This window comes from Triticum urartu, chromosome 2 (genome assembly GCF_003073215.2).
Source record: "Triticum urartu cultivar G1812 chromosome 2, Tu2.1, whole genome shotgun sequence".
Taxonomy (NCBI): domain Eukaryota; kingdom Viridiplantae; phylum Streptophyta; class Magnoliopsida; order Poales; family Poaceae; genus Triticum; species Triticum urartu.
Genome location: NC_053023.1, coordinates 50,819,037 through 50,828,568, shown reverse-complemented (window position 1 = coordinate 50,828,568; position 9,532 = coordinate 50,819,037). Strand labels below are relative to the sequence as shown.

The 9,532-nt window shown below is 41.6% G+C and overlaps 1 protein-coding gene across 1 annotated transcript; it reads left to right on the top strand.

Moving 5' to 3' along the window:
- The first annotated feature begins 510 nt into the window (after window positions 1–510).
- Window positions 511–9,166, top strand: LOC125535631 (ATP-dependent DNA helicase RecQ-like). The gene is made up of 20 exons (XM_048698692.1): window positions 511–658; window positions 757–869; window positions 1,800–1,875; window positions 1,977–2,119; window positions 2,334–2,420; window positions 2,810–2,893; window positions 3,118–3,325; window positions 4,095–4,180; window positions 4,603–4,834; window positions 4,970–5,090; window positions 5,709–5,845; window positions 6,145–6,253; window positions 6,823–6,865; window positions 6,991–7,150; window positions 7,276–7,346; window positions 7,448–7,541; window positions 7,658–7,870; window positions 7,946–8,152; window positions 8,309–8,662; window positions 8,747–9,166. The coding sequence occupies exons 1-20, from the start codon at window positions 641–643 to the stop codon at window positions 8,870–8,872; spliced, it is 2,682 nt and encodes an 893-aa protein (XP_048554649.1). The 5' UTR covers window positions 511–640; the 3' UTR covers window positions 8,873–9,166.
- Window positions 9,167–9,532: the final 366 nt, after the last annotated feature.

Below are 9,532 nucleotides of genomic sequence, written 5' to 3'. Positions count from 1 at the left end.
CAAAGATGCAAAGAATATGGGTGGACATTGCATGATAATCCAAGAGATGAAGAAGCAAAGTGCTTCGTTTGCGTCATGCACTTTCAAGTTTGAACGACGCAATAGCAATGGAGAGGCACATAGACTTGCCTGGATGGCGTCCTTGCTAGATGTGGGACGACATATCTGGTTTACTCTCCCCTTGAAAACTTTTGTATCCCTGTAAACTTTCATACGACGGAATAAACCGCGTTGTTTGTGTGTAAAAAAAAGCCTCGCAATAAGTGAGACATAGGGGCGCCCAACTCCATTTGCTACCTTTCTTTTAGGGTTACTCCATGTGCTACAAATTTTTTTTAGGCAAACTCCATGTGCTACATGACCACGCATACTTTCGCCGAGACCCTGCCGGCCCAAAAGACGAGCCAAACCAGGCCCGCTAAAAGTCCACGAGAGAAAAAAAAAAGCTAATTGGCGGGAACGCAGATAAAAGAGCGCCGCAAACCAAAACCCCTTCCCCAAACCCCCCACCTCGCCGCCCACCACCACCCGTCCGTTCCATTCCAATCCCCTCGCCCCCCTCCCTTCCTTCCCCAATCCAACCCTACCGCAGCCGTCCGGCTCAATCTCCCCCCGCGGAGCCCGACGCCCCGGCACCGCAATGGAGGCGGCCCTGAAGGTATCCTCCCCGCCCGCTCCCCCCTAAACCCTAGCCGGCGCCTAAACCCTAGGCCCCGAGGCGCGCCATTCTAATCTGCGTCTGTTTTCTGGCCGCAGAGGTACTTCGGGTACACGGGGTTCCGGCCGTACCAACGGGAGATCGTGGATACGATCTTGCAAGGGCGGGACTGCCTGGTCGTCATGGCCACCGGCAGCGGCAAGTCCATGTGGTAAGTGAACAAACCCCACGCCTGCTCGCGCGCTCCATTTTGCTTGGTTGCGGTTGTGGAGGATGGCGCTAGGCGCTGTTCCTTTTTTTGTTTAGTGTGTGTGTGGAAGTGGGTGGATCTGCAGGTTGAGCACTGCAGTGGCTGAATCTAGGTTTGGGCGCTGCATTTGGTGGATATATTAGTTGTGCTGTATCCCTTGGCAGTGCTCTGCTTTGCGCTCCAGCGATTCCGCTGGTTGGATTGCTAAAAATTGTTTTGGAGAGTCTGATCTGCATTACTGTTTTTGGGAGAAAATGTAGTCATTTTGGTGATAAATGCTGGGATTCTGTAAGCTATAAAGTGGTTAAATCATCGTCAACGGAGTATCCAAACTCATCTAGTATTCCAACTTGTCATCGGATCAGTGTGAGGCTAAGAGAGCTTTGCCGAGCATGATTATAAGTTATATTTTGTGCCAGTGGAGTTGGTTGATGGTCAGAGATTGCGAAGTATGTGCCATCGTTTCACATTTTGGTGACATTTTTATAACATTGATAAACGGGTGGTCATGTATAAGCATCTCATCTCTGTTATGGCGACTGCTAGCTTGTCGATTGTATGTACCCAGCAGGGAACTGCTGGGGAAGAATTTTGTTTGTTTACACAGATATATATATATAGTGGATGTTCTATTCGCACAATCGTTTATTGACCTTTTTTTTAAATGGGTGAGGGTGGTTCTTTCTTGAAACTGGGCAGTGTGTTTGTCATCGTGTCAAAAGAAAAATTATTGAAGTTTCTGATCTTTTTAGTTAAGGACCTGAAAATGTGTTAAACATTTGCAGGCCATCGGAAGTAAAAGAAATATGCATCTGTTTAAAATTTTGATGTTATTACTTCCCCTTGTATGTCGGAAACTTAATTTTCTCACGGCAATTCTTTTCATGGCAGCTATCAAATCCCTCCACTGGTTGCAAAGAAGACAGCTGTTGTTGTCAGCCCTCTTCTGTCACTGATGCAAGATCAGGTATGATTGCTAGATACAGTATAACATTTTTGGTGCTTTCCTCATTCTGGGTTTGCTTTGACATGAAAGCTTTTATTGTGGGTCTCATTTACTTCAAACAGGTCATGAGTTTAAAACAACATGGTGTGAGATCTGAGTATCTTGGCAGCACCCAAATGAATAGCTCTGTTAGCAGTGAGGCTGAAAAAGGCATGTATGATGTTCTCTACATGACCCCTGAGAAAGCTATTGCACTTCCTTCAAGGTGAAAATCCTGTGATATAAAAACAGATTATGGTCGTTATTGACTTATAGTTTGCAGCACTTACAAAACTATAATTATCAATTATTTGGCTGAGATGGAAGGCACACACTTACGAAGCTGCAAATTACTGCTCATGTGTCTTCTTTGGTCCCTTGTAGAATTTAATAATATGGCGGTGGGTCTGTTGATTTACAGTTTTCAATCTTCTATCCAGGTTCTGGAGTAACTTGCAAGCTTCCGGAATCTGCTTGTTCGCCATTGATGAAGCGCATTGCATATCGGAATGGGGTCATGATTTCAGGTCATTTGTTCTTCTATTGTGTGAATTATTTCTTCAGCAAAAGGGCTGATAATTTACTTTCATTTAAATTTTTGATATGTCTTATGCATGTATTTCAAAAAGTCTGTGTGTGCTGATGTCAAATGTAAGCAGTCAGTTCATATCACCCATCAATTCTCGCTCGGTTTCTCTCAACCTTAAATTCTGCAATCAAACTTAGCGACCAGTCAGTCTATTACTCCCTCTGTCCCAAAATATAAGAACGTTTTTGACACAATCATAGTGTCAATCATAGTGTCAAAAATGTTCTTATATTTTGGGACGGAGGGAGTACTTATTACTTATAGCTTCTTTTCTTCATTGCAGTTCTCTCTCTTATTACTGTTTGTAATTCTCTCCGTTGTATGCAGGCCGGAGTACAAGCAGCTGCATTTATTGCGTGAGCACCTTTTGGGTGTTCCCTTCGTTGCTCTAACTGCGACAGCCACAGAAAGGTATGGATGTTTCACTATCAGTTGTTTTTACCTGTTTATCCTGCTTTTGTTGATATCCAATGGTAATGCCTTTCCTCTGCTTGTTGTAGCTACTTGCATATTATTACCATAAATATTTTTGCTCACTATGATGATTGCTTACTTGTTTTATTTATTTTCCAGAGTGTCTATATCCCTTTTCTACCTGTACCAAATTTGTGGTAACTTCCAATTTGATTTTCTAGGGTCCGTGGAGATATTGCCAATTCCTTGAACCTGAGCAATCCTCACGTTGCAATCGGATCATTTGATCGTCCTAACCTTTTCTACGGTGTGAAATCATACAACCGATCTATGTCCTTTATCAGTGAACTTGTGAAAGATGTCTCAAAGAACTGCACTGTTGGTGGCTCAACAATCATTTACTGTACCACCATCCGGGATACTGAACAGGTTTGTATTTTCCAGCGTTGTACATTTTCATTCTTCTATATTTTGAGGCAACTGGTACACAAGCACGGTTATGGCTGCTTGTAAGTGGGAGCTGTGTGGTCTTTAAATTCTTTAGGAAAATATTAAGTTCATGCTGACTCAGTAAGACTTTTTTGGAGAAAAATAATAAGCTTGAAATAAGTATGGGATACTTCTCTGTTGATGATTGATAGTATCAGGCATTTTCTTCTTCTGACTGATGTAACAGATTTTGGAGAGTAGTCAAACTTTTGTTGGGTACACACATTTAGATCTGTACTGTATGTAATGTAGATACACAATTATAGGTTTATATACATTTTTCTTGGAGTAATATGGGAATTTCTGGGCTCCAGTTTTGATCGTAGAAGCTGCTTTTAACATATACCTTGTGCCTATTAGATTACGCTAGGATTGATTTATCTTTATCTTTATACTTATAATGATCTGGATTGGTGTCGGTCCATCGACCCTCACAAATTCCTATTAAGTTGGTAAAAAGATTAATTACTGCAATTATCTTACATTCTATGTAGTAGACAGATATCATGATCTTTTGATTAGTTGATTTGATTGATGTATATTTCGAGATATTTTTTCATTTGCACAAAGTTAGGGACTAATTATATAAGTGTTTAAACAACTCATGCAATAGAAAATGCTTCTATAGAAATGCACAAGCATTTAAATTCTGTAGCAACACACATGTATTTAGCTAGTTAATGTGCTAAATGCGACTTTTCTCTGTCAGGTACATGAAGCAATGATCACTGCTGGAATCAAAGCTAACATTTACCATGGTAAAATGGGTAGCAAAGCTAGAGAGGAATCCCATAGGTCTGCCATCTATGCACATGCCAACTTTTTTGTTTGGCTGTTCATCGTCTCTTCTTTCCTTCTCAATTTGTTTTGGACAAACCAAATTCCTTAAGCAGATTGAATTGATGAATGCTCAGAGTACCATTCTGAGTTCATTTTAAACACTTCATCTAAAGAATGATTTGCCAGTAAATATACTGGATCAAGCCATTTTATACCTCTTATGATTTACAACTCATGAGGGTTATTATCTGATCTGACACTACAAAACACTGCCAAGATAATGTTCTGTTACTAACGCTTTAGATCTTGCAAGTAATCAAACGAGAAAATATAACAGATATGAGGCATTAAGTGTAGTGAGTTCTCATACAGCCTTTTACAAATGTTGGCTTCACAACGTAGTGATTTTGATGATAAATTATGGTCCCCCTTTGCAGATCATTTGTTAGAGATGAAGTACTTGTGATGGTGGCAACTATTGCATTTGGAATGGGAATTGATAAGCCAGATGTTAGATGTGTAATACACTATGGATGTCCTAAGAGCCTAGAATCGTACTACCAGGAAAGTGGGCGTTGTGGAAGAGATGGACTGCCTTCAGTGTGCTGGCTATATTACCAAAGAAGTGATTTTGCAAAAGCTGACTTCTATTGTTCTGAAGCAACAAATGTATGTAAATATTGGGCACACAATCAGGACTTCATGTCACACTTCAGTGATAAACATACACGGCTGCAGTTTGATTCCCTTGTACTGCTTACCTGTTTCATTATCTCATGGTGTATAGTTCTTACTCATCTACAGGCAACTCAAAGGAATGCCATCATGGATTCCTTCATGGCAGCACAGAAATATTGCCTCCTTGCTACGTGTCGCAGAAAATCCCTGCTGCAGTACTTTGGTGAAGAGCGTTACACCGACTGTGGTATGTTTATATCACACTAGTATAGAAAAATACATCAACATCTACAACACCAAATTATTGTGATTAGATTCATCATAAAATATATTTTTTATGTTATAGATATTAGCACATTTTTCTATGGACTTTGTAAAATATAGAGAAGTTTGACTTGGTACAAAACCAGCACATCAATTAATTTGGAAATGGAGAGGCTGAGGGAGTTCTATTTTATGAAGGTTACAAACCACCGGACACAGTATCCTTATGTATTCGGTATTCCCAAAGCCAAACATCTGCAACTACTCCCTCCGTCCCATAATGTAAGACGTTTTTTGACACTACGCTAGAGTAAAAAAACGTCTTATATTATGGGACGGAGGGAGTAGAACCCATCACAGGCCCAAGTCACTGCAAAACCTAGAAAGCTCCTTCCACACAAAGCACTGTCTGTCAGCTGCTATGCATGTTTTATTTTTCTTCTTGTAAATACATATATACTCGCAGTATCCCTGTACTTTGTGTAAGGAAAATGTTGTATTGTTGTACCAATACCCGCATATTCTTTGCTATATCGGCACATGCTACATCAAGTCTTGTCTCAACCGTGACATTGATTTACAACATGCCCTTAATCTTCAGGTAACTGTGATAATTGCACAGGGACAAAAAATGAGAGGGATTTGTCAAAAGAATCTTTCTTATTGCTGTCCTGTGTCAAGTCGTGTGGGGGACGCTGGGGCCTTAATATGCCAGTTGATGTTCTCCGTGGATCACGAGTAAGTTTTTCTATCATTGATGTTTGCTATGTTCCTTAGTTTGTCACATACATTGGCTAGTTTAACTTGATTGGAGATCGTCTATGCGCTGATAGTCGGGAGCAATATGCGGCATTATTATTGATAGTAAAGGGATTTGAAATATATCTTTGCTGAACAGTTTTGGAGTGTGTATTGTTGTACATGTTTGCAGCACCTACACTGCACACAGCAGTACTTTTTTTCTTAACAACCTTGGATATTTTCCGCATTTTTAAAAAGAAAGATGTTGTATAACAAGTGCTTTCTCATTTTTGTAGGTTAAAAAGATACTTGAGAAGAACTACGATAAACTTCCAATGCATGCGATGGGAAAAGACTATCCGCCAAACTGGTGGAAAGCACTTGGCAGTCTGCTTATGGCACATGGTACTGTTATGAAGTCTGTATACTCAACCAATTATTCACTTCTTGGCTAAAGCAAGGCATTCCACAAAAAATACCTGCTCCATGTGCAGACTTTATCTCGTGCTTGTTTTCTTCTTTTTCGAGAAAACTTAATAAGGTTGAAGGGCTTCCTATATAGTATCACAGTTTTGGTTGGCCCTAAGCCTCACTGAAAGTAAACTCATGAAATTTCTTGGGAGATGATGCAGTTTTTGCGATGTTTGACTTAGTGTTAAATGTGTAATACCCCCTCCGTCCCAAAATTAGTGTCTCAACTTTGCACTAACTTTAGTACAAAGTTGTACTAAGGTCAGGACACTTATTTTGGGATGGAGGGAGTAGTAAATTACCACAGATTTCTGATGGGGTTATTAGCTTACTATCATGCACAAGCATCTCAACTGGACATTTTACACTTGAAGTGGTATAATATTTACTTTGTTGTTGGATACACTGAGCAAACACCATTCATCAGCTGCCAGTACAAAGCATTTCTGGCATCATTATTACCGGTGCTCTTTTTTTTTCATTTTTCTTGTTATTTTGTGCAGGTTACTTAAAGGAGACTGTCAGTGATGGATTTAGATTGGTCAGGTGCTTTGTTGAGTATTTATTTTGTCTGTTTTGTCCTAGTGATGCTCCGAATTCTTTTTCGCTGGTACTTCTCATTGTGGTGACTTTAAGTAATCACCATAGTAACTCTGCATCTCCATCTTTAGTGTTAGTCCAAAAGGGGTCAAGTTTCTCTCCGATGGTGGAACGCCACTGGTTTTGCAGCTGACTGAAGAGATGATTGGGCAAGAGGAGCAGGGTAGTTCACAGAATAAAGAAGGGGGCTTAAATCCTTTAACCACCGCAGAATCTGAAAAGATATCTGAGGTAGACCTGATCGGATTTCCTCATTAATGACTTAGGCGTTGTGCATTTTTCTTTCACACAATGCTGTTTTCTTCCTTTGTACATTTGATTTGAGATTTTGTTTGTGGTGTTGTTTTTTCTTTCAGGAGGAATTGAAACTCTACCAAATGCTCTTGAACGTCAGGATGAAACTTGCTCAGGATATTGGAACTGCACCGTGAGTTAAATTTTGAATCTGAAATGGCATTTTTTGGGCTCTATGCTACTTAGGTATTGGAACAGTCATTGAATTGAATCTCTCCAATCCCATTGTTTCAGATATGCTATATGTGGTGATCAGACCCTAAGACACTTTGCAAAGATTAGGCCTTCTACTGGAGCCAGACTGGCCAATATTGATGGTGTAAACCAGGTATCTCTTAGTAATGATACTTCGCAAATGCTATGCTGTAACAAGGACTATGCAAGAAAGTGTGATCATATTTTTTCCCTCATCTGCTCACATAACATCTGACCTTTTGTTTCCAGCACTTCATCTCGCGCTACAGTGGCACTTTTGTCCAAAATATCGCACAATTCTCAAAACAGTTGAATCTTTCATTGGATGATTCAGCAGGAGTAGAGGATATGATGTCAGTTCCAAAACCTGTAAACAACAGTCTTCCAAGAAACTTGGGTGATGCCAAATTTACTTCATGGGAACTGTGGCAGAAACAGGAATACTCGTTCAAGAAAATTGCAGTGAGTTAGTTTTCGTTTTTGTTTTCTACTGACCTTAAACTGAAGTTCGCAGCTTGACATGATAGTGCATTCTAGCATTTTCGCAGAGCAGTGCCGATAAAAGAGCAGACGGTTATTTCATACATACTTGATGCTGCTCGGGATGGATGTGAGATGAACTGGAATAGGTTTTTTGAGGAGACAGGACTGACCCCTGAGATAGCTTCACAGATCCGTCTTGCCATTGCAAAGGTTGGATCACGTGAGAGGTTGAAGCCAATAAAAGAAGAGCTTCCAGAAAATGTAATTCTTCTTCCATTATTCATTATGCCATTCTGTGTGATTAAGTAGATCATAGCTTCAGCAAACGTAGGAATCACTTCTGAGCCCATTGTATGTTCATCCAAACCATTAGGGAATGACTAATCTGCTGGGTGAAATGCTGCATGGCAACTGCAGGTAACATACGAAATGATCAAGATATTCTTCGCAGCTGATGATCTTGGAGCGTTAGAGAAGACTTTTGGCAACGGTCCTACTGACGAGTCTCCTGCCCAAACAGCCGAGTCGGCAAAACCCTGTTCCCATGGCAGCGAAGCTCTGGAGAAGGGTGATCAGGGAAACCCCGTCATCATATCAGGCACCTGCGATTCAAGCCCTTCGACAAAGAGATCCCAGACCGACGGAACTCCGCTCTCTGCCGATGAGCCAGTAATGAAGCTGCAAAAGATAGAGGAGCAAGGGACCGAACCTACCACCACAAATGTTGCAACCGAGGACGCTATACTTGAGCTGGCCGCGAGCCGCAACGGGGTAAGCCATCCCATTCCCCTCTGAAGATTCTTTGACCAGAAGTCCAGAACCTTACTTGTGCTGAGCATTCTCAAACCGTTGCAGGTTTCTTTGGAGGACGCCGTCAAGCACTTCAGCGGGTCGAAACGGGAATCCGTCGTCGAGATGCTGGAGAGCCTCCGGTGCAGCTTCGCGGTGTACATGAAGAACGGCTGCTACTTGGTTCTGTGACCAGCGAAAGGGAAAGAAGGATGGCGCCATTTGCTGCTCTTGGCTTGTTCGTGGCGTGGGTGTTGGTTATGGCTTTTGGGCTCTGGGACCTTGACGGCGCTCTGCATCCCAGTTCCCATATTTTGAGGGCTTGCCTTGCCATGGAAATGCTCTTTGGTTGTGTATATACGTAGGTACTCAAGGAAGTGAGCGTAGCTGAGTAGTAGAATGGACAATTTCATCACTAGTCTGGTTCGACCCTTTCTAGACTCGCTCATATGCGAGTTCCTATTTATCGGTATCTTTTCCTGCAAAGCGCTTTTTATTTTCTAGAATTGTCGGAGGTTTTTTTCCACCGGCATTGCCCCGCCCTGCCCAAACCGCTTCCCAGGTAACCACATCTCCAGTTTTTCTTTTTTAAGATAACCACATCTCCACCTGGTTCTGCATGTGGTGTATGTAACTACTGTTGCCGCTCTCCACCGCCCAAACGCGATTCTGCCTCAACATTCTCTGCCCGAATCACCTTTGGCAGCCCGCACATTCGCCCTGCTGGGAGTGCCTAAAATCGCCGCCTGGAATGAGCCGGCGCAAAAATTGAGCCATATTCGTGGATTTTCATTACATAGCAAAATAGATAACTAATCTAAAAAAAACTGGCTGAATGCCGAGTAGTTGCCA